Consider the following 25,989-nt stretch of genomic DNA (forward strand, 5'->3'; position numbering starts at 1 on the left):
GGTACAGGGCCTCGAAGGGTGGCACAATAAGTGCTGCAGCCCTTAGAGGCCTTACCTGGTCACAGTGCCCTGGGTACCTGTGGTACCATTTACCAGGGGCTGACATGTGGCCAGAGATGCCAATTGGGTTTAGGCTTCAATGCAGTTTTAGGGAAGGAACATAGGCCCTGGGTATCTGATTAGCGGGAGCCCAGGGCACAATCAGTCAAAGAAGATCAGCAATTCAGCAAAAAGTGGGGGCATACCATGCAAGAGAGAGGGCACTTTCTCACACCCACCCTCCTCCCTAAATCCCTGTAACGTCAAGAAAAAGCTGCTTGTGAAGCTGCAGCTCAGAACCAAGGGGGAGCACCCTCGGGGGGGAGGGGGGACTCCTAGGGTCATGCACGTGTACTCCCTGCCCTCAGAGAGACAGAACGATGGAGTGGTCTAGCTCCAAGAAGGCAAGGATGCCCGGTAACTCAGTGTCCCATGGTCCCACATTGTCACTTATCTGATGCTCGCTGTCAGGCGGCTGATATTGTCACTGATCTGATGCTCACTGTCAGGAGGCTGTGTCCTGAAGATGTGGGTTTCCAATGTCTGATGTCGCTGCGTCGTTGCGGTGTCTTCAGCATCTCGGGGTACGGCCCTGCCTTGCCCCCGGTGTCTGCTACTCTGTGGCCGGGGATCTTGATCTAGGTGAGGAGGTCGGCGTGGTAGAGGGGTTGTTGTGACGCTTGAGTCATTTAAAAAGTCTTCCACTTGGTGCGGCTTGGTAAAGAATGTCTGTTTGCCTTGGTGGGTGACTTGCAGGCGCACCAAGTATAGGAGTCGATTTGGGCCTCTCGCAATTTCTTTTTGTCGGGCATGAACTATATAGTGAAGTGAGTTCCTTCAAAAGTCAGTTGGCAATTTTCCCTAGCTGCCTTAAGAGCAGTGTACCTGTCCCAGTAATTCAGTAGCCGGGCGATGATGGGGGGAGGCGTGCTTCCCGGGGGAGGTCTGGGTCCGAGTGACCTGTGCGCCCTTTCAACGTGAATTGGGACGAGAAAGATTCAGCACCGATTGTGTCGCGCAGGAGACTTTCTATATATTCTTCCATCTTCCTACTGTTGGTGCTCTCGGAAATGCCAAGGACCCGTATGGTATTCCTTCAACTGCACGCTTCTAAATCTTCATTTTTCGCTGCGCTGATCTTCAGCAGTTTGTCCATGTGCTCCACGTTTGCCCGGAGATGGGTTGTGGTGTCTTCAGTGTCAGAGATGCGCCTCTCCGCTTCTTTGATGCGTTCTTCATGGCCCTCTAGTTTATGCACGATAGCGTCCATTTGGTTATTCATTGCGTCCATTATCTCGGCTATTGATGCGAGGCTTTGGCGCACCTCCAGAAGTATAGTTTTCATGTCATCATCGGGTGCAGGAGATGACCCCGGTGTAGGTGCGTCGCTGGACGCGTTGGGATCTTCATACTGCGTGCGGCTACTCTTCCTGGCCTCAAACACCAGCCTTGGATGCTTCATATCTGCCTTCCCCATGCTGGATGTGCTACAGCTGTGAGGGCCTTGTCAGTCAATGGATATTCGGTGCCCGGTCTCCTCTTTCGCTCTGTGTGACAACCAGAGGTGATGGCCAGTGCCATCAACAACGTAATGGAGTGGGATAGGTTACGGCCCCTGTCACCGTCACTAGCCAGGTCCCGCCACAGGGGGCTATAGAGGAGGCAGCTATGGGTCCCTGGCCAGACTTTGTGCAGGATGGCACTTCCCTGTGCGGGGGCTCCGGTGGTGTAAGGTTTACGCCAGGTGGCAGGGCGCAGCGGTAATTCTCGCTGTACTATGGCTAATATCCGTAAACCCCCTCTCCGCTTGTCTCAATGTTGGGGCGCCTAATGTGATTGGTTTGAACAACCTTCAGCAGGGATTCTGGCGATGTTCAGAGTGCATCTGGTCGGTAGTGCGCTGTTTCTGTCAATGTGTGCCTCCTCACCGCGCCGAGGGATCACTACTGGGCATGGGGCCAAGCGCCAGTAATATACAGCACCAGCAGAGTTGCGGTCGGCGGGCCGCCAGAGCTCTCTCAGTGCCGCCACGGTTCGGTCCTAGGTGACGGCGGCAGCAGCGGCGCAACGCTGGTAACAAAGGCAGGAATGGTGATAGCAGCGACAGGACGTTTGAATCTTTGGAGCTTCCTTCGTTGCAGGCTTGTGCGGGGTTCAGCACAGCGGTATGCTCTGGGGGTGGGCTGTTTGCTACCTCACTGCGGTCGTCAGTTGTGCCAGGGTTGTGGGCCGACGTCGATATGAGGCCCAGTTGCCACGTGGGCACAGCGTTGCGCGCGTGGCGAGTTCTGCCCGGCAGCGGCTCCAGGCGCTCAGGTCTCCAGCAGCGGGGATTCACAGCAACACTGTAGCGGCAGTTAGGAGCGTGCCACGTGCACCAAACTTACGGGAGTTAGGCACGGGTGGACAGTCATTCCATCACTTCAGTTATTTACTGATTAGGACCATCTGGGCAGGATTTTTGATCGGATTATTGCACCGAGCTGCTAAAGCCCGACTCCAGTGCCACCATTCTGCTTGTGCGCCACCTAGCGCCCCCACATCTAACTATCTTCAATAAAGCATCCTGAATTTCATCCTTCCTGCGTGGACTTCATTACTACACAGTCCCTCGTAGTGAATTACTGTTTGTTGATGTGAAGTAGGATGACCCATGCTGTATGTTATATGCTGTAGTGGTTGGGAGAAAATGGGAATGACAACATAATAGACCAGTGGATGAAGAGGATTGGTTGAAAGCCCCTAGAAGTATTTTGTATATTTTTGAAAAATCAAAAGGTCTTGGCTAACACCAGACCAAACTTGATATCATAATTATTTGAACCCGATGTTCTGCCAAGGTGGTATATAGGGATATAAAATGCATAAGTTGACCCTATTTTAATAAATTTTCCCCCCAAGGAGCATGTCCACTTTCCTTGCTGGATAGCAGTTCCAGGCTTGTCTGCTTCACTCACCCCACCAATTTCAACTCACCAGCCACCTGTAGAAACCAGAATGCACTACGGGCAACATGAATAGTGGTAGGCTTAGCCATAGCGAAGAGATGCTGTAACAAACTAGAGAGCCTGGAGAAAAATTGGTTTAACGAATGACCAAGTTATACATACGTTTTAGCTAAAAAGATATTTTATTTAATTAGGTCTATTAACGAAAGCACCAGTTACTTACTTGTGTAACGATATATCTGTAAGAGACATTAGTTAGTGATAGATTCCTTACCTTAGAATATCTCCAGGCGTCAGACTGGATCCAAAAGGTTTTCGTCAGCAGTACTCCTGCTCGGTAGGCGTCGTCGTACGGCACTGCGTACGTCGCTGGCGTCGTAGCCGCCGACATGACGTCGTCAGAGCTACTTAGACACGCCCACGTGCACGGATGTCAGTTCTGTACACAACTTTTCCGCGCCAGAAGTTCAGAGCCATGCCAGAGACCAACTACTGGTGCAATAGAACTAGGGCCCTGAAAGGGATGACGTGAACCCTAGAGAACAGTTCGCAGAACAGGGAGGATCGGCGGGCGGTAAGGAATCTATCAAAAACTAATGTCTCTTACAGATATATTGTTACACAAGTAAGCCTTACCTTAGAATACATACCCAAGCAATAGTGGAGCCTCTCCTCTTCTCTTGCCACAAATTGTTTCGATCGACAGGCGTATACCATTTTAGTGGAGGGACACCTGGCTGCCAGAATCACATTACAGACTTTGGGAGGCAACTCAAATGGAATCAGCTGTCGCCGCTCAATCGCCACACAAGGAGGTGAAGGCTAGACAGGTTCAGGTGGAGGACCGTCCCCAGTTGCAGCGACAGGAGATCCTCCAGAAGAAGCAGTCGGATCAGGGTATACTGAGTAGCTGAGTAGCTCAGGATACCAAACTCTTCGAGCCCAGTCCGGTGCCACAAGAATGACTTGGTCCCGGGCGCGCCTGATCTTCAGCACTCTGGGCAGAAGTGGTATAGGCGGAAAGGCGTACAACATACCGTAACTCCACTCGCGACGAAGAGCGTCGCCTAGCGAGTGCCGCCTTGGAAACTCCAACGCGCAGAACTGCTGACATTGCGTGTTCTCTTCGGTGGTGAATAGATCTAACCAAGGTTCTCCCCACTGCTGAAAGAGACCATGCACCACCTCCGAGTGAAGACGCCATTCGTGATCTAACATCCACCTTTGGCTGAGTTCGTCCGCCCTGGCGTTCAGTGAACCTGCCAGGTGTTGAACCACTATGGAAATGCCTTGACGTTCCAGCCACATCCAGAGACGTAGAGCCTCCTGACATAGGGTCCACGACCCCACCCCGCCCTGTTTGTTGCAGTACCACATGGCGGTGGTGTCGTCTGTGAACACCTGCACTACTCTCCCCTTGACAGAGGGAAGGAATGCTTTCAGTGCAAGTAGGATCGCCCTGAGCTTCAAAAGGTTGATATGGATTTTGGACTCCGCCGGAGACCAGAGGCCTCTGATCTCCGCCTCTCCCATGTGGCCGCCCCATCCCAGGAGGGACGCGTCCGTCACTACTGAGTGCTCCGGTTTGGGAAGGGAGAGGGATCTGCCGCGGACCCAACGCTGGTTCGTGAGCCACCACTGCAAGTCCTGTGCAGTGCCCTCTGAGATCTGGACTTAGTCGGACAGGTTCCCCCGATGCTGCGTCCACTGGAACTTCAGGTCCCACTGCAGAGCCCGCATATGCCATCTGGCATGATCGATCAGCAGGATGCAGGAGGCCATGAGGCCAAGCAGCCTCAGTGTCTTCCTGACCGAAACCCAGGACCAGGGCAGAAACATCGGAATCATAGCCCGAATGTCCTAGACTCGCTGCTCGGGTGGATAAACCCAAAATTGCGCCGTATCCAGAACTGCTCCGATGAAGAGGAGCTTCTGAGAGGGAATCAGGTGCGACTCCGGCACGTTGATGGAAAACCCCAGCAAATGCAGGAGGTCGGCCGTAGTCTGGAGGTGGGAGACGACTGCCGGGGGTGAGCTCGCCTTCAACAGCCAGTCGTCGAGATAGGGGGAAGACTGAAACCACTGATCTGCGCAGATAAGCTGCGACCACCGGCCTCACTTTCGTGAACACCCAAGGGGCGCTGGTAAGGCCGAAAGGGAGTGCGGTGAACTGAAAGTGTTCGTGGCCCACCGTGAACTGTAGGTAATGCCGGTGGGCTGGCAGGATAGGAATATGAAAATAAGCATCCTGCAAGTCCAACGCTACCAGCCAGTCTTGCGGGTCTAGAGCAGACAAGACCTGAACTAGCGTGAGCATCTTGAACGTCTCCTTCCAGGGGAAGCGACTGATGTTCTGAAGGTCTAAGATAGGGCACAGACCTTTGTCCTTCTTCGAAACCAAGAAGTAGTGGGAGTAACAATCACGACCTACTTCTGGCATCGGAACATGCTCGATGGCACTCTTGGCCAAGAGGGCCGTAACTTCCTGCTGGAGAAGTGCCAAGTGTACCCCAGACATGCGGTGGTACTGAGGTGGCATGGCCGGAGAGGTAGATTCGAAGGGGAGGGAATAGCCCCTACGGATTATTTGCAGAAACCACCTGTCCGAGGTTATGGAGCGCCAGTGGGGAAGGTGATGGTGAATCCTGCCACCCACTGGCGTCATTTGGGTCTGAAACACAGGACTAGGAAGGTTTAGAGGCAGCGGCGGCAGGGGAGGTGGTGGACTGACCCGTCCGCTGTCCTCTGGACCCACCACGGCGGGTCCCACGTCCGCGGCAGCGCTGAGACTGTGGCTGCGCAGCCTTGCGGGTCTGAAAAGAATGCGCCTGGGCGCCCCGACCTTGACCTCGACAGGACCGTAAAGCAGACCCCGAGGGAGTACGCGTGGTGGCGAGACCCAAGGACTGGGCTGTAGCCCGAGAGTCCTTAAAGCATTCTAGGGTGCTATCTGCCTTAGCACCAAAGAGGCATGAACCCTCAAAGGGCATGTCCAACAGGGTGTTATGGGCATCCCCAGAAAAGCCAGTAGTTCGGGGCCAAGCAGAACGACAGAGCACCACAGTTGTGGAAAGTACCCTACCGAGAGAATCGGCTGTGTCAACTCCACAACGAATAGTAAAGTTTGCAGCATCTCTCCCTTCTGTAATGGCTTGGGAGAGAATCGCCCATGCTTCCACAGGGCAATGAGGCAGCACCTGTGCCACAGTGTCCCACACAGAATGGGAATAGCGGCCTAGCAGGCACGCAGTATTCACCGCCCGCAACCCAGAGCTGGCAGATGTGAAAATCTTTTTCCCAAATTGCTCCAGTTTCCTAGATTCCTTGTCCGGAGGAGCAGAAGGGAACGCACTCGGCGAGGCAGAAGCCTGGACAACCAGACTCTCAGGAGTTGGGTGTTGTGTGAGAAAGCTGGGATCGCCCGGTGCCGGGAGATGGTGGTGCGCCACACCCTTGTCTACAGGGACTCCTGTGTTAGGTTTAACCCAGGTGCCCACAGGATATCAGTAAGCACTTCATTGAAGGGAGATACCAGTCCCGGGTCAGTGCCGTCCGGTGGCGGTGCCGATTCCGGATCCAGGGCCGGCGCAGAGGCCCGGGCCGAGGCCGGCAGCGCCGCAGGATATGGTGCCGGCGTAGCCGAGGCCAGAGGCGGCGGCACGGGGGCAAACCCTCCCGACGGATCCGCGGGGCCTGAAGGCACTCCGGAGGGACCCGGTGGGGCAAACAAATGGCGCAAGGCAGACCTAAAGGCCTGCACCTCGTCCGAAGTCGCGTGCGGCCCCGGAAAGGGAGGGTAGACCGCTGGCAACAACGGAGGCTCCAACGGAGCCGCGGGGGAGTTACCGCCCGCCCCCTCCACCGCGTCCAGCAACTGGTGAGAGGTAGAGGAAGAGCGACGTCTCTTCTTCGACTTTTTATGGCGCCTAGACTTACCTGTCCCTGATTCCAACAAACGATGCTGATGGCTCTGCAACCGGTGCCTTGACCTCCCACGGGATCGGCGCGGAACCGATTGCCGGACCTCCAACAACTTTCGGGAACGCTCCCGCAATGCTTTCAGCGCCATGGCCCGACAATCGGGGCACGCCTCGGGGTCATGGGCGTGCCCTAAGCAGAAGAGACACATGTCGTGAGGGTCCGATACCGACATGTTTGGATGGCAGGCTCTACAGGACTTAAACCCGGGCATCTCTATTGCACCAGGAGTCAAGTACACGACAAAACAAGTTGCCAGAAACCAAGTTAAAACTTTTAACTAGGGGTAGCCATTTCTATCGGATCTGCGCTGCCGTGCCGAAAAAGAAAGAACTGACAGCGCGCGTGGGCGCGTCTAAGTAGCTCTGACGACGTCGATAGCGGTTGGCGGGGTCCCTGGTTCTGAGGCTGCAGGCGTCGTCAGGAGCGTCGAGGTAAGTCCTTGGGTGCTGGATTCAGGGTCACAGTCGCCGGGGGAAGTGGGGGGTCACTCCAGCACAGGCCAGGCTTGGCGGGTGCAGAGTGTGCAGGGTTCGCGGTTCCGCGCTGATGCCTGGGGTTAGATCTTGCTTTGAGCAGAGCCACTGCTCATGGGAGTCCCAGATGCTCAGAGTCACAACGTAGCCAGGTCCTCCGGGGTTTGTGAGGTTGCTGGCCACAAGAGGTGCCGGGACTTAGCAGGAGCAGGTTCGAGGGTCGATAGGCCAGTAGGGGTGGGGCCAAAGTAGTTGGTGTCTTCCTCTTCTTAGCAGCTGCACAGCAGGTCTTCTTTCTTCTTTGCTTTTTCGGAATCTGGAATCTAAGGAAGGAAGGTTCAGGGTGCCCCTAAATACTAGATTTAGGGGAGTTACAGGTAGGTAAAGGGCAGGGAACAATGGGTCCCTGCCCTGGGGTGAGTACACCCCCTATCCTGCCACTCTCCTGTGGGAGGGGGGCAGTAGCCTAGTCCTGATTGGGCAGGGGTTCCCATCTTCAAGATGGCGAGAGCCCGGAGATGTGCTTCACCTCGCCTCCCCCACCTGAGGGGTGGGGTTGGCAGAGGCTGGCACCTCCTTACTTGGGGTTTCCGGCCAGTCTTCCCGCCAGAGTGGGGGTCAGAACCGGTGGGGGTCAGTTGCTTAGTACAGCAAGTGGCCTGGAGAAGCTCACAAAGGCAGCATGCCTTTGAAGCTTACCCCTGCCCATCCTGGGGGAGGAGACCTGGCACCTCGCCCAGGATGTGCATTGTTGCAGGCCCAGGAGAGCGGGGGCTCTCCACCCAGGGGTCCAGCAACATGTCTGCTCTGTGGCAGCCTAGGCAGCCTCTCAGACCAGACGTGGATTGTAGGTTAGGTTTCAGGGGGCATCTCTAAGTTGCCCTCTGTAATGCTTTTTACATTAAATCCCACACTGGCATCAGTGCGGGTTTAATGTGCTGAGAAGTTTGATACCAAACTTCTCAGTCTTCAGTGTTGCCATTATGGTGCTGTGGAGTTCGTGTTTGACAAGCTCTCAGCACCATATATTCTTAAATAGCAGCACTGCACTTACAGTGCCCGGGAATGGACCTGGGTACTGTAGGGGTACAGGGCTCATGCTCCTGTGCCCACACCACTGGCATAGGTTACCCAGGTAGAGGGGTGGCTTGTGTATGCCAGGGCAGTGTAGGTTGTGGGCATGGCACACAGGGATGTGTTCCATATCAACTCTGTTTTGTCCTGTACCCAGATACTCAGCCTGCAAGGGCAGTGTGTTTGTGTTAGGGTACAGGTCCTCTAAGGGTGGCACAATAAGTGCTGCAGCCCTTAGAGGCCTTCACTGGTCACAAGGCCCTGGGTACCTAGGGTACCATTTACCAGGTGCTGACATGTGGCCAGGGTTTGCCAATTTGGGTTTTAGGTTTTAGGGAAGGAACATAGGCCCTTGGCACCTGATTGGCAGGAGTCCAGGGCACACCCAGTCAAAGTGCATTCAGCAAAAAGTGGGGGCATACCATGCAAGAAAGATAGCACTTTCTCACACTAACAGCAGAAAAATTGGACGGGGAAGCTTTTAACTTTATAAGAAGTATGTGTTTCCCAAACTTTGTAGATGCTGAGCCTACTAATTCAGAATCTCTATTTGAACCTTTTTTATCTTTCATTCAAGAAAAGCTAGACAAAATCTGTATTAACTTCACCAGGAGTGAACAAAGGGAAGAAGATGTGACTGCCACGGAGGGATTTTGAGCTACTATCTTATTAAACAGCAACACACGCACCATTTTTTTTTTTTTTGCAAAAACATTTTTTATTGCATTACTCAAACACAATTGACATCCACAATGTTCATCTGGCCAGTGGCCGCCATCCGCTTATAAAATCACATCCAAATACAATCTGGGCCACTTCCACCTACCAACGCGCCGTCCCCAAACCCTCCCCTGAAATAATACAGCCCCCCCCCCACCCACATGTCAGTGTGCCGGGACGACTACTACCAGGATAACCTCTCTTAGAAGGAGCCGTATTAAGAGCCATGAGCCGCCCCCCCCCCACCACCACAGACAGGCCCCAGGCAAAGAGGAAAAGGAGAGCCCCCGGCCCCCATGAGCCAATCAGCTAGCCTCCCCCACCCCTAAGTACCTGCCTGTTGCTCCAGTGCCACAGGGCCTCCCTCCCCCGCTGTTCCCCATCCCTGGAGATCAACCATTAGTGCTTCCCACGCCCGAGCCATGTCCAGAGCCTTGTCATCGTTTCTCCTAAGCGCAAGCTGCAGCCTGAACGTGCCCTCGCTACCCGCCCACTTGGTAAATGTCGCTCTCCACCTCGCGACGCTGGGACCCGTCCTCGACTTCCAGTGGAGCGTAATTTCTCGCTTGGCCACCACCAGCCCCAGGTCGCAAAACTTGCTAGTGATTTTCGTGCGCGGCGTGTGTGGAAACCAAAGCAGCAAACAGACTCCCATCTCCACCCGCAACTCCCGCCCTGTCACTTGGGCCAGGCATCAGACGACCTCCTCCCAGTAGCCACTTAAAACATCGCAGGACCAAAACATGTGTTTAAAGTCAGCCCCCTCCTCTCCACAACGAGGGCACTGCGGCATGGGGCCCCCAAAATACTGAAACAATTTAGCCGGCGTCAGGTATGCCCTATGCAGGGTGAAATACTGCACCAGCTGAAACCGGGCGTTACGCGTGCTCTTCCAGGCCCGTCTCTGAAGTGCAGGCCATGTCAGTTCCGGGATAGGTTTTCCGATATCGGCTTCCCACTTATCCTTCAGCGCAGTCAAAGGAGCTAGATGTTCCGTGGCCATTCTCTGATAGAGGCAAGTAATGGCCTTGAATGTGCCCGCCGCCATGACCACATACTGACAGCCGGCCGCCGTCCGCGGTTCCGAGAGCCCCACTCCCCAGTGCTTCCGCAGCGCCGCCACCAAGGCCGCGTGGAGGAGATAGCCGCCCCTCGGAATCCCGAAGGAGTCCTGCAGCTCCTGGAATGGCCGAAGCTCTCCATTTAGGTACAGGTCTCCCACCATCTGTATCCCTAGATCTTCCCAGCAGGCCAGCCCCGACCAGTCCCCGCCGTGGGGGAGGGCCGTGCACATACCCAAGGGGATCTCCGGAGCGTAAGGGCGAGCAGCGCCGGCCCTCCGCAGGCTCCGGTTCCAACACAGCCGGAGCGTTCGCTCTTCGAGCGTTAGTTGTGACAGCTCGAGTCGCTGTTGGAAAACGATAAAGGAAAGCACGTGTCGCGGGATCATTCTACCCTGCGGACCCTCGGGGCCTCTAAATTCCCGTGCCACTGCCTGCGTGAGCCATTGTAGCTGGGCAGCCAAATAGTACCACTCGAAATCAGGTACCGCAAGCCCCCCCTCGGCTCTGGGCCGGCGCAGCGTGGTCAGCGCCACCCGCCGTCTGCCCGCCCCCCAGATAAAGCCCGTAACCATGGCCGTAAGTTTGCGGAAGAGTGACACCGGCACCCAGACAGGGAGTGTGCGGAAAAAATACAACAGGCGTGGGAGCGCCACCATCTTCAGCAGCGCCACCCGCCCGGCCACCGAGAGCGCGAGAGTGCTCCAGAATCCCATACTGCCCGCCAGGCCCGCGATCGCCCTCCCCACATTCCCCTCCAACAGGTCGCGCTGGGTGCGATAAATGCGCACTCCCAAATACGGCAGACAACTATCCGCACAGCGGATCGCCCCCAGGGAGGGGGGAATTCGCTCCCACTGAGTAATGGGGTAGACGCAAGTCTTGTCCCAATTGACCCTTAGGCCCGAGCGGCGCCCAAAATCCTCCAGTAGCACCCTAGCGCCTTGAAGGGCCCCCTCCGCGTCAGCCAGGAAAAGCAATAAATCGTCCGCGTAGAGGGAAATATAATGGGTCTCCCCCCCGCAGGATCAGCCCAGCATACGCGCGTCCCATTCGGGCATGGGCCGCAAGCGGCTCGATTGCCAGGGCAAACAGCAGCGGCGATAGCGAGCAGCCCTGCCTCGTTCCCCGACGTACAGGATAGGGAGCCGAAATCGTGGTCCCCGTTCGCACCCTAGCCACCGAGTTGGTATAGAGCAACCTCGTCCAACGCACGAACCCATCCCCCAAGCCAAACTCCTGCAAGACCCTAAACAGATACGGCCACTCCACGCTGTCAAAGGCCTTCTCCATATCAACCGACAGGGTCAAGGCGGCTGGGTAATCCACGCTGTCCACCTCCATGACCTGCAACAGTCTCCGGATACACGTCGACGTGTTCCGTCGCGGAATGAACCCAGCTTGGTCCGGGTGAATCAGGGTGGGCATGTGGGCCAGTAAGCGCTCGGCCAGTATTTTGCTCAGAATCTTATAGTCCACCGTTAGCATGGAGAGCAGACGATAAGCTGTCCTGGCCCCCGGGTCCCCTCCTTTTTTCAGGAGCGGTATAATCAACGCTTCTCTAGCAGTGGCGGGCAATTGTCCCGCTGTCCAGGCCTCCCTATAGACTGACTGCAGCTGTGGGGCAAGCAGGTCCACATAGGCCGCGTAAAACTCCACAGGAAGCCCATCTGTCCCCGGAGTCTTCTTATGCGCCATATGTTTGATCGCCGTCCGAATCTCACCAAGTGAGATATCACCCCCCAACGCCTCTCTGAAATTGGGGGCTAGTTTCGGTAATCGGGCCGCGGCCAGGAAGTCCCCCAGGTCCCCAGGAGCATCCTGCATGGTGTTGGTATAAAGTGCAGAGTAATATGCCAAAAACTGATCATTAATCTCATTCTGAGAGTACACCACAGTCCCCTCCCCGGTGGTCAGCGAGAGTATGGGGGAGCCCCGCGCAGCCGGATTCGCCAACCAGGCCAGGAGTGACCCGACTTTGTCCCTCTCTGCATGCGCCCTAGTGAGGTACGTCTTATAGTCAAAACAACGGAGCCGCTCCACTTGCACCGCCACGCACTCACGCGCTGCGGCTACCTCTTCAAGAGATTGCTCCCCCGAGTGGTGAGCCCTTTCGGAGTTGCGCAGCGCCGCGTCCGCCCTCTCCACGTCCCCCAGGAGCACTTTCCGGACCCCGGAGGTGGAGGAGATACAGATCCCTCTGACGACCGCCTTGAACGAGTCCCACTCCCATGCCCGCTGCGAGACAGCAACACACGCACCATGATTATGACAACGAAGTCTGGGTCTCCATTAGATCCTTGCCCCCCTACTTACGTCCATATGGGAGTGGACTTCTTGGCGACATTTTGAACCTATCTATGTAATCAAGCAATTACCACAGCCACCTATCCTCAATCATGGAAAGAAGCTCAAATTCTCCTTATTCTAAAGAAACTAAATGCTGGCCCGGAACTACTCTCTATTTACAAGCCATTCTCATTTCTACCATTCCCAGCTACAATGATTGAGCACAGGTTGGGTTTAGGACTCTACACTGTACTCAGACTGCCCATGTAACTGTTGGTTGACATAAAAGGATTTAGCTGGACAAGGGTCACAGTGTTGCACTAGTCCTTTCGGATCTTAGTGCTGCATGTGACGAAATCTCTCGTCCAACATTATTAATTAGATTAAAAGCCTTGGGAATTAGAAAAAAAACCTTGGCTTAGTTGTACTCATTTCTAACAAACCACACTCAACTGTTTACATGGACTCCCACTGCTATAAATGAGAACTTTAACATGTGGAGTACCACAAGCCTCGATCTCAAGACCGAAATGGGTTTAATCTTTATGTTTCCTCTCTAGCGAAACTGATTCAGAACTTTGGCCTATTGCAAATGTTGTATGCAGATAGTACACGGAGAGTTGTATTGATTACTGATGAATTAACTTTGGCCAAGAAAATCTGCAACTGAATGCAAGAAGTTGAGAAATGGATGTGCAGAATTGCATTAACATTAAACGGCGACAGAACCCCAATTATTGTGTTTTGGACCCTTATCCATTACTAAGGCCCCAAATAGGTGGCCAGTGAATTTGGGGGAGGCACCTCGACCTTATGAGGGGTCTTAAAAAGAGTGCTTATAGTACAAAAAAATGTGAATTTAATCATCACTTAGTCTTTCTACATTTTTGGAAGGTCTAAGAACTAAGCCATTGGATGATAATGAATTTGAAAGTATCACATAATATGGATAAGAGGAATAGTGATGCTTACAAGTAAGGTCTTCATGTAACTTAGTTACTAGTTCACATCACCTAGAAAGACTATTACATTCAGAAGATTGCTGACTGGCCATTTTTCTAAACAAAGGACACTATGATAATTCAATGCAGTGCACGTAAGCTGAGCATGCTCTCCATGTCAGATAGGCAAAGCACAAATAATATAACCTAGCAAGGTTTAACAGAGCGCTGTTCTGTATCTATCTTAAGGCACAAAAGTCAATATATCAGATTGGCAGCTACATGATTTCCAGCGGACAGCAGACGTAATTGAAACCAGAAAGGCCGTTTTTAGTGTGAAGCCTGAGGGGATAGTTGTGGAGAGGCTCGAAACCAGAACATATCAAAAAAGTGAGAACTAAATTGAGGTCCTATCTGTCTCTGTGTCGGAGTCAGTGATCACAATGGGGATGGCACCAACAGCGCAAGGAGCATCAGCATTGGGACCGGTGCAGGGAAAGGTCAATATAGTAGGACGGCACCTGTCCAGATCCAGGAATGAATCCCTGGAGGCTCGCCCGCACAACACCGCCATCAAAGAATCAGATTGGGCCCCCTCTAACCCTATCAATCAATCAATGCATTTGTAAAGCGCGCCGGTGGTTTTCCGGATACGAGGGACTGTGGCGAGGGCGAGGTTGGCTGAGCGGGGGCTTCTGGTGGGGGTGTGGAAGCTGAGTCGGTTGTTGAGGTATGTAGGTCCGGTGTTGTGTAGGGCTTTGTGTGCGTGGATGAGGAGTTTGAAGGTGATCCGCTTGTTGACAGGGAGCCAGTGCAGGCCTCTCAGGTGGGGTGTGATGTGGCTGCGTCAGGGGACGTCGAGAATTAGTCGTGCCGAGGCGTTCTGGATTCGTTGTAGTCGTCTCAGGAGCTTGGTTGTTGTTCCTGAGTAGAGGGCGTTCCTGTAGTCGAGTCTGCTAGGGATGAGCGCCTGGGTGACGGATTTCAGGGCCCGAAGGCATGGCGACATGGTCAGACCACCCAAATATGAGGTACATGGCCTCATAAAACTCTTAGTTGGGCTGGGACTGATCTGGCTCCTGAAAAATCAGGGCGACACGGAGTCAGCCCAGATGCAGGCTCCGAGAAACCAGGCCTTGATGCTGATGCTCCCTCGTCGCTTCAACCGACGGATAAGACGAATACTGTTTCGACTTCTTGATCTCCTTCTTGTACCTCTTACTTGAATGTCCCAAAGACTTAGAGTGGGATTGCGATGATAACTACTTCAGGCTCTGCAAATGATCCTGGGACCTTCCCCTCGACCGAGACCTTGATTTTCACTGAGTCGAATGCCCGGCCACCATGAGCTTCAGGGATTCCCTAAAAGACTTCGTGTTCATGGCCCAGTAATCAGAGCATGACTTTTTATCATGGTTGTGCTTAGGACACCACAGGCAGACATGATGCGGGTCACTAACCGACATCGGCAGTTGGGAGCCTCCACAGGGCTTAACACATGTCTTTCGGGATGACATATCCTACCACACGAGGAGGAAAACATCAAAACTCGACAAAACGTTAAAAAAATCCAGTCATGAAATGGCTGAGGAGTAGCGCTTCTGTTGGATCAGCGCTGGCTGGCACGGAAAGAAAAAAAAGGCGCTGCGGTGGTGTCTATATAGGTGTCGCGGACTGCACTTCTGGCACGAATGACGCAGACGAAGCGAGTGGAGCCGAACAACGCTACCTACCAACGCACAGGGGTACTGTTCACAAAAATATTCCAGATCGGACACCTGGGGAAATTCAAAGGTAAGGAAACCACAGCTAGATGTCTAGGGCAGGGACTCCGCGAGCTAACTCAATGGTCGCACACTTGGCTCTGGTGGAATGAAAATGCAAATGCTCGGAGGGCTGCTCCTTGGCCAAAGCGTAGATCTTTATGCAGAGCACTATCCATTGTGAGATTGTTAATTTCTGCACAGCCTTCCAGTTATTAGCTCGGACATGCTTCAAGAACAGTTGATTGTTCATCTAAAACCCTCAAGTACGATCAAGGTAGAATGACAACACTCTTTGGTTCCAGGCTATGGAATCGCTCCTCCTCTTTGGAAGATCATCCAGAGAAACTTTAAAATATCAAAACAACTCAAAGCTGGTCGATATGGGGGCAACACATCGTTATATATGGATGTCAAAGTCAAGTAAACGTAGGTTGGATAAAAATTAAAATATAATTAGTGAAGCAAGTATTTGATTATTTTAGTGAAACAGTTTCTAAGCCTTCAACAATCGTCAAAATGAATTAATGTTCCCAAAAAAGTTTTTTTATTTACAGTTCCATGATTATTTTTTTCTAAATGTTGCAGACAGCGGTAGCAATGACATGCATATTCCTGAAAAATGACGACCTGCTACAGCACACCATATTTATAGACTATCATTTGCTTTTCTTGGAAACATTACATGGTAATATTCGATAATGGGCATAGAAATTGACATTTTCTGAAGATATGATTAATTAAGCAAAAAATCTAATTTCTATAGGATTAATATTTTGGACTTCTGTGTAATCCCCATAACATTTCTCAATGGAATAAAATCAATCACCTAATGGTGGGGGAAAAGGAGGCAGACAGAAACTAGGTTTGCTACCTTCTCTAAGCTAATGAAAAATTGGGGAGAAATTCTTTATTCATATGCCTTGACAAAAGCAGATGCGACAATAACTGATTTTATCCCAACTTTAACCATACTGGGTCAAACTAACAAATTAATTACACACAGGTAATTAGAAGCATTTACCCTTGCGGAAGCTCGATTGTTTATTTGGTTTGTTACCCTCAGTTCTTAACATAATCATTGCTGCTACTGTTTTTAAATATACTGGTGCTATTTTTAATACGTGTTACTGATTTTAAAACACTGCTGCTACTTTAAAAAAAAGTGTCTCTGAGGTTACGAGGAGAGCTGTGCTCAATGCTCTAGGGTAGTGGAGGATCCATTCTCATCAGCACACGCACTTAGGCGCCGGGTCAGCGCTCTAGCAGGTGGAACCCGACGCACGACTGACGCCATAAAAGCGCCAGATGACGCGACCGCACAGCTGTAATTAGAAGCATTTACCCTCACGGAAGCTCGATTGCTTATTTGGTTTGTTACCTTCAGTTCTTAACCTTAGCATTGCTGCAATTGTTTTTAAATATACTGGTGCTATTTTTAATACGTGTTACTGATTTTAAAACGCTGCTGCTATTTTTAAAAAAGTGTCTCTGAGGTTACGAGGAGAGCTGTGTTCAATGCTCTAGGGTAGTGGGGGATCCATTCTCATCAGCACACGCACTTAGGCACCGGGTCAGCGCTCTAGCAGCTGGAACCCGACGCAATACTGGTACCATAAAAGCGCCAGATGACGCGACAGTGCAGCGGACGCGCACTGCTGGCGTGCCAATGGCAAGCCAGTCTGCGTCTAAACGGGGCCAGAACCCCTGCCTCCCCTTCCCCAGATTATTATTATTATACTAGCTCGCAGCTCAAACAGTTAAATAGAATCCCAGGGCCAAAATGTGCACACACTATCTCGATTGAGACGCTCCAGGATAGATGTCTTCACTGTCGGATTGAACTTTACACACTTGTTGTCCCCCCTCCACCCCTCGGGAAATGATACAAATTATTTCTACTTAATTGTAGATCTTTACCCAAACACACCGTGGAAATCTCTATGTTCATAAAAGACTCAGACCCGGAAGTCTTGTTCCTTACAGAAACCTGGCTCAATACCAGCTCAGAGCCAGATATAGTCCAAGCACTTCCCCCGGGATATTCAATTCACAGGGCGAACAGAGCGACAGGCGAGGGCGGTGGTGTTGCTTTTATTTATAAATATTATTTGACTTGTCGCCTGTCAGGTAGCCCATTATCTGACAGCGAGAACAACCACTTCTCAATAGAATTTACTCCCACTCTCTCCCTCTCAGGCATTCTTATCTATCGCCCTCCAGGGGCGACAGGCCAATTGTGCAAATCCATGCTAGAAACAGTCATCAATCTTGCCAGTGTCGCTGCTAATTTTACTCTCCTAGGAGATTTGAAATTGCATTTCGATGATCCCTCAGCGATCGCCGCAACTGAACTAGCCCAAGACCTCGGGCCCATCAACTGCTTCAGAAGGTCCCGCAAGCAACCCATGTCAAAGGGCACCTCCTCGACCCTATTTTTTTTTTATCTGGTAGACCTAAAGGGGAAAGAGCCCATCCCCCTTCCATGGCGGACCATTTTTTAATTCCCTTTTTCTGGTCGCCATCAAACACTGAATCACTCACTCAGTTAATACGAACCCGAATCTGACCCTGGCCCAAACTCTCCCTGAAAAGGTGGACCTAAGAACTCGAAAAAACGAGACCAAACCCTGATCCTAATCCAATTGCAACCAATGAAAGATTTTGCAACTGGATTGAGGGATCACTCAATCTGGTTCACCCTAAAATATCAATTCAGAAGAAAGCCGGATCAAACAAGTCCCCATGGTTCTCCTCTAAGTTACGTATCTTAAAAAAGCAATGTAAAAAATTGGAAAGGGTCTCTAGGAAAGATTTCTTACCCGAGAAGAAATTGGAATACAGGGCAGCTATTGGACGGTACAAGGCAGAAAAAAAAATAGCCCAAGCCACCTATTATGAGGAAAAGATCGTGTTAGCCGGTAATTCCGCTAGAGAAACCTTTCTCATTGCCAAAAAGCTACTCAAAGTCCCTGGCCCTCCTGCTGCATCAGACCCCTCAGGGTTTCCGTTGCAATGAACATGCAGAATACTTTGCTACTAAAGTACAAAACATCCTTAAGCATCGCCCCCAAAAAGGCAGCGACATTTGACTCAAGGATACGAATGCGGGTGGGCATGCAACTAAACATCAAATGGAGACCTTTACCCCAACGACACAGGAATCATTTCCAGCCATCCTGTCATCAGTAAAAAGTGGGTCGCCACTAGACCTTGCACCTCCAAGTATCCTGAAACTGGTTGCACCTACAATTGCCCCCATTGCCACTTGCCTGATTAATGCTTCACTGTCCACGGGTTCGGTCCCTCCTGATTGGAAAAGGGCTATGGTAAAGGCGCTGCTAAAAAAAAAAAAAAAAAAAAAAAAAAAAAAATCTGGATCCAGCCAACTTGGGTAACTATCGCCCCATTTCGTTCCTTCCTGTAATCAGCAAGATGGCGGAGAAATATGTTAACCATACGCTCTCCGCGTTCCTAGAATCCAATGATATGCTCCACCCTCCCAAACAGGCTTTTGCCCTCGACAAGGCACTGAAACTGCCTTACTAGCAGTGGTGGAAGAATCTAGAAAGATTCTTGACTCAGGAAGGTCATTAGCTATAATTCTCTTGAGCGCGGTCTTCGATACGGTAAACCACTGTTTCCTGGTTCACCGCCTCAGGAGTGAATGGCACAGCCCTACTATGGCTACAATCTTTCCTCGAAGAAAGATTCTTCCAGGTTTTTGAAGGTGATACCACCTCAAATCCTATTCCTTTACAGTGCGGAGTTCCTTAGGATTCATCCTAGAGTCCGACTCTTTTTAATGTCTATATGGCCCCATTGGCGGATATTGTATCCCCCTTCGGAATTCATATAGTAACTTACGCCGATGATACACAGCTGGTTGTAGCATTGAATCATCCTGACCAGTCTTGGAATCGTGAGCTGATCCCACATCCGAGACCGCTCCACAACCGATCCTGCTACTTGAGCATTTACCCGTTCGATCCCAGCTCCCGCCCTTTCCTCGGCGGGATATTTCCTTCTCCTCAGGCGACTTCTTACAGAGGTAATTTCCGATATAACCACCTTCCGTTACAGCCCTGATGAGTCACAACAGCTACACGTTGTGACGAAACACGTGTCGGCTGATTATTTTCTTATGTATATTGAGTTGAACATTTCATTAAAAGAAATCTTGCACGCAACACGCCTGATGTCGACCAGTGTATATTCATAATAAGAATTCTCAGACACTTTCTGGATTATGTTGAATACAAACAGAACCAGTTAATTATCCATACGTGTGCACAGGATCTCATTTTCAGTTATTGATGTGGGCCATGACCTACGCATTGCAGGGGTAATTTCATTGGGTTTGTCCCCCCTGACCTGGTAGCACCGGACACTATTGTTCTTTATACTCGACTACGTACACGCTTGAGCGCCAAGCTTCCTCCAAATCAATCAAACCCTTACCACTGCCGAGACAGTCTTGCAATAATTTCCACGCCTGCCTCGAGAAAGTTGCTAAGTCTGTCCCACCTAAAACTTAATGGCGAAAAAACTGAGCTTATGATTATCTGCAACCCTCTAAGCTTTAAAGCAAGTACTATGTGGCCGGCTAGTATAGGCCCGGTGCCAGCCTCAAAAACAGAGATAAAAAGTCTGGGAATCTGGCTAGACCAAGACCTTACTTTTAAAGAACAGGCTAGGAAGATGACTGCTTCATGTTATGGCTTGCTTAGAATGACCCGTAAAGTCCTTCCCCATTTACCATTTCCAGTAAAAAAAACTGTTGCTCCAGGCATTAATTCTCTCAAGGATAGACTATGGCTCTACCTAGGAGCACCAAAATCAGTGGTCACTAAACTGCAGGTCGTACAAAATTGTGCAGCGAGACTGCAGACATGGACCTCCAATTGTTGTTCAGCAAGGCCCGCGTTTTGCTCCCTCCACTGACTCCCAGTGCAAGAGAGAATTAACTTTAAGGCCCTCTGCGTTGCCCATAAGTCTCTGGAAGGGAGTGGACCTCCCATCAATAAAGCTATGATCAGCCCCTACAGGGTGAATAGAAACCTTCGCTCTGATGAGCTTCACCTAGAAGTTGTACCCAGGATTAAGAAGGCACAAAGTGGCGGCCGGCTTTTTTCATACAACGCCGCCAGACTTTCGAACACTCTTCCGCTGGACCTTCGTGGGAAGCCCAACCACCTCACCTTCCGAAAACAGCTAAAAACCTGGCTTTTCCCCTACGGTGCCTGTGCTTCTAATAACGATGTCAGCGCTGGGATGCTCCCGGGTAGCCATGCGCTATATAAAAGCCATTTCATTCATTCATTCACAGGTCTGTGCCACACAATAAGAGTAGGAAGGCCAATAATAGTGAGGCACTGTAAAGGATTATCGATCCTGACTAAAATGGATGGCTTAAAGAAATGAATACTATATACAATTTGAAAGATCAAATGATGCATAAACTCCTAATATATATCAATATCTAAGAGCATGGTCTTACCGAGACACAACTAAGCCATGAGATAGAACCTCCTTTAAAAATGCACAATGCAAACGATATGATTATCTCTCTTCTATGTTGTGAAATGTGATAAATAGATAGGTATTATGCCCTGCAGAAATGTATTTTGTTTTCTTCCCCCCTTTTCTCTTTATTGGCATTCCGAATTTATGTTCTGCAAAAAATAAATAAATAAAAACAAATACAACAAAATACAAATATGCCTGCGGGTGAGATCTGAGTGATAGCACTACTGGCCTGCTTTGTAGACTAGCCAAAGGCAGAGCACAGAGCCTACTACCCACTACAAACAACAACTTTACACAAAGTATTGTATCGAGTATGTCTCTTATTAATCCCCTTTAAACTATTTCTAACAATGAGGAATTCTGAGGAAGAGTGAATTGGCATTCAAGTCACAACATTCCTACTGATCTGCGTCAATGTCATAATCCCTATTATTTCGAGTGCAGGATTATATACTTTCTTCAGATAGGCAGATATTCACTTGTTTGATGGCCTTGTCTCACTACTGAAAAAGTAATTAATAAAATGTATTTATTTTTTTCACACTGCTGCTAGAATGCCCAGTTCTGATTTTTTTTATTGGCATACATTTGGCAAATAAATAACAGCTAACCAGTCCCCGCAAAGTACCTTGGCTTTAAGAAATGATGTTTAAGTCAAGGTTTAGTACTAATTCTACAATCACTTAAGTACTTTATCTCAAGAGGGACAATGTACTGCATAAAACCAAATAAATCCTTATGTCAAAAATAAAGATCATCCATGTATCTTCTGCGCCCGACCCGCAGAACTGAAAGGCCTTTAACAAACGAACTTGAAATGCATCTCACTGTCTAAAGCAATTATGAACAAAGTGTTCACAACCGCTGACCCTATTCATCATCTCGAGCACCGAACGTTTTTCTGCCACACTTTCAAAACCATCTAATCAACATCAGGCTTTGATCATCTAACAAAGTCATTTTCAGGTCTTCTCCAAGATCTAAAATGTCTGTGACTAATAGCCTTAAGCTGTTTGTTCAGCCAGTCTCTTCCCTTCATCTTCTATGCAACCAACAGAGCACTACAGGTGAACTTTGGGAAAAACAAAATAGCCCTAATTCGAATTACTTCTGCTTCCTCATCCTCAGATGTTGAAACCAGTTGCATCCCAACATCCCTCCTAGCCTTCTGTGTTACTATATTTATTTAGTATTTTCTTATCCTGTTTAATGAGAGAAATACTTAAACAAATTTAACATAAAAACTCAATTTGTTATCAGTAAAAAGAAAATCGAAAAATAACCACAAAAGAAATCTGCCTACTTTAATAAGCGGATTGCATGGCTGAATCCATCGCCTTCTATCTGCACTCCTTGATGTGGAATCTCCATGTTAGACAACTACAAAGAATTAAAGGAAGTGTTAATGATACAAAAAATGACATAAAACATTCAAGCTATTGCACTTTGGCAAGCATTACTCAAATTGATTCTTGCATGTACACAGTTCAATTGTAAATCCAATAAGCAACTCAGCAGAGTTGTTCTTGCACGTTCTTGATTCAGCAGTCCATCCTATCTAGGAAGGGGATCGGAGGACTTTGCAAAGCAAACAGGGATGAAACAACCAGTGCATAGGTGACCTCACTCCCAAATACACATGCTTCTTTTCGCCAAAGATCATTCCCTTTGCCTAGAGTACTGTAGCAAAGAACAGTTAAGAGAAACATATAGAATGGGGTGGAGTGCAGGAAAGCTTGACATGAAGAAAGGAGGAATTCTTGGCAAAATCCACAGCCCACTACTTCAAAAAGAATAAGAATATCACAAAGACTATAAAATACCAATGTGTATGGGCAGCAAATAATACCTCAGAAGGTTCTTCCAAAGGTATTTCTCACCACTGCCTAGTAAAACTGAGAAATGCGCCCCCCACCCCGGCACAAGGTCTAACAGCTGCCAGGTGGTTCCATGTGGCTTCAGCCACAACTCTGCCCACTGGAGATGATGACCTACCCAAATGTAATTTGCTACCCTACAGTACCTGAAACTTTCTCCAAGCCCCAGCGAGGTGTGCAGAGAGAAACTGAACAACAATAGCACATAACAACTTTGCCAAACCTGATCATTTAAAAAAGCCTCGAGTCATCAGGTGAGGATTCTGGATCAAGACTGGAAAATTATGTCTCAACCAAAAATATCAGAATTACTTCTGATGGATGTTTGTTCCTTCAGATTCTTCAACTAGGAGTGAGTCCCAAAGCAACACCCTCTAAGAGGCAGGAATGAGCCGTGCTCATGAACAAGTTTTTTTTACCTTTGGTAACGTCTTATCTGGTATTCCCCAAGGTCAGACTGGATCTGGAAAATCCGTGGGGGATGTGATGCACAAGTTACTTACTTGTGTAACGCTATATCTGTAAGAGACATTAGTTAGTGATAGATTCCTTACCTTAGAATATCGCCAGGCGTCAGACTGGATCCGGAAATTTTTCGTCAGCAGTACCCCTGCGCGTCGGCAGGAATTGTCGTACGGCTCCGGGTACGTCGCTGGCGTTGTATCCGCTGAGATGACATCATCGGAGCTACTTAGACGCGCCCACGCGCGCTGACGTCAGTTCTGTACACAACTTTTCCGCGCCAGGAGAGCGGAGCCATGCCAGAGACCAATTACTGGTGTAACAGAACTAGGGCCCTAAAAGGGATGACCTGAACCCTAGAGAACAGCTCGCAGAACGGAGAGGATGGGCGGGCGGTAAAGAATCTATCACTAACTAATTAATGTCTCTTACAGATATATCGTTACACCAGTAAGTAACTTGTGCATCTGAAAGAGACACGTTAGTGATAAGATTCCTTATCTTAGAATACATACCCAAGCAATACCAACCCCGGTGGTGGGTCTGCGAAGTGAGATTACACCAGAAAGTCACAGAGGACTGAACGGCCAAAGAAGCAGTCTCTACGGACCTGACTGTCAAGGCAATAGTTCTTAGTGAAAGTATGCAACGAGGTTGAAGTGGCCGCCTGACAGATGTTTTGCAGGGGGACACCGCGTCCCAATGCTGTAGTAGCAGCTGTTGCCCTGGTAGAATGGGTGCGCAGCCCAATTGGAGGGTCCTTTTTAGCCAGAGAGTAACAGGCTTTAATGCACAAGACAACCCATCGGGAGATAGTGCGCTTGTGCATAGCCTGGCGTTTCTTGGGGCCCACGTAGCCAACAAAGAGCTGGTCATCCACCCGGGAACTGTTGTGTGCGGCTTAGATAGAACTAAAGCGCACGTTTTGGGTCCAGCCGGTGGAGCCTCTCCTCTTCTCTTGAAGGGTGCAGAGGCAGAAAGAAAGTGGGCAGAGTGACAGTTTGCCCGAGATGAAAGGGAGAGACTACTTTTGGCAGAAAGGAGGGACGCGGTTGAAGCACAACCTTGTCCGGATGAATAGCCAGGAAAGGAGGTTTGCAGGAAAGAGCCTGGAGCTCACTCATCCGCCGAGCGGAGGTGATGGCCACCAGGAAGACAGTTTTCAAAGTTAATAACCGCAAAGGACAGTTATGAAGAGGCTCAAGGGGAGCGCACATCAAGTATGTGAGAACCAGGTTCATGTCCCATTGAGGCATCACCAAAAGGAATAGGAGGAAAAAGGTGAGTAATGCCTTCGAGAAATGTATTGACAACTGGGGACTTGAAAAGAGAGGGCTGATCAGGCAGCCTAAGAAAGGCTGACAGAGCAGAAAGGTAGCCCTTAATAGTGCCCAGAGCATAGCCCTGCTGGGCCAAAGAAAGAAGGAATAGGACCTCAGAAAGAGGGGCAGCAAGAGGATCAAGAGATTTCACTGTGCACCATGCCACAAATTATTTCCACTGACAGGCGTATACCGTTTTAATGGAGGGAAGCCTGGCTTTCAGAAGTACGAGTTCCCTTCGGTAAGTAACTCGTATGTGCAGATTCCTTCACATAGAATTATCCTCAGGCGAAGACTGGACCCGGAAAACTTTCTTGCCCAGCATCTCTGCGCACCAGGGGGCGGTACCTCACGCCTCCGCCCAACATCCTCCGCGGGCGTGACTTCAGTGAGGTCCCATAAGCCCCACCCCGGCGCGCTGACGGCAGTTTGCTTCAGAGAACTTTTCCGCGCCACAATGCGGAGCCATCACAACAAAACTGAGGAGAGCAGGGGAACAGTGTGCGAAAAAACCAAAATAACAAAAGGAGAGAGACAAAAGGTGAGGGACAGCACCAGGTGGCACCGAGGTGCCAGGAGGCTACAACAGGAAAGCCAAGCAGGAAAAGAGCAGACCACTTCAGAGGAACAACTGTGCAAGCCAGGCGATAGCATCAGTGAGCACCAAAGTACCAGAAGGCCACATCAGTAAAGCCACAGCAGGGAAAGCGTAAAGCACCCCTCCGTGGAACCACTGTGCAAGCCAAGGCGAGAGCTAGGCCGGAGACACAAGCAGTGGAAAGCACTGCAAGAGAAAGAGAGAGACTGCAACCACAGACCACACAGCAAAGGGCCACAAGCCCGGGACAGAGGAGCAACAGGAAGCCACCCCCAGCCTACACAGTCCAGGAAGAGCCTCTGAAAGGAGCAGGAGGCCAAGGACAGGCAAAAGAATCCCCAGCGTAGAAGACCACAAGGGGAACAGAAATTCGAAAAACAAAGGGAAAAGAGCAAAAGCAGGCCCCTACACTGGCGAGTACCCAGCTGGAGGGAAGCCCGAAAGACAGAAAACGAAAGGACCCCCACAGAAGACAAGCGACCCAGAGGGAGGCGAGCGTAGAAAACCAAGCTGAGGGTCCTCGCAGAACGGGGAGGAAGGGCGGGTCGTGAAGGAATCTGCGGCTAGAATCATCTCTACCAGATACATTGTTACCGAAGGTAAGTAACTCGTACAACTGATAGAGACTACTAGCCGCAGATTCCTTAACGTAGAATAGATACCCTAGCCATACCCAGCAGGGAGGAGGGCCTGCGAGAGAGCCTCCCCACCAGGAGGGACCAAGGCCCCAGTAGGGGACATGGCCCAAGAACAAGAAGGTAAAGGTCAAGATATCCTACGCCCAACCAAGGAAGAGCACCCAACACCCCGCAGGGGCAAACAGCGCTCTAAAAACCTCAAGGAACACAAGGGCCACCTCAAACCCAGTGAGAAGAGGAAGACCAGAGGCAGGGTCCACCGTATGAAACACAT

At 50.3% G+C, this 25,989-nt stretch overlaps 1 protein-coding gene across 2 annotated transcripts in view; it reads right to left on the minus strand.

Annotated features, from left to right (window-relative positions):
• The window catches only part of MED14 (mediator complex subunit 14), a 1,045,467-nt gene that overhangs the window by 548,073 nt on the left and 471,405 nt on the right, over positions 1-25,989 (minus strand). For both annotated transcript variants that reach the window (XM_085622933.1, XM_085622932.1), the window contains exon 16: positions 22,122-22,198. In XM_085622933.1, the coding sequence (XP_085479059.1) occupies positions 22,122-22,198 (77 nt within the window). The remainder of the gene's footprint in view (positions 1-22,121; positions 22,199-25,989) is intronic.

This window comes from Triturus cristatus, chromosome 8, assembly GCF_964204655.1.
Source record: "Triturus cristatus chromosome 8, aTriCri1.1, whole genome shotgun sequence".
Classification (NCBI taxonomy): Eukaryota; Metazoa; Chordata; class Amphibia; order Caudata; family Salamandridae; genus Triturus; species Triturus cristatus.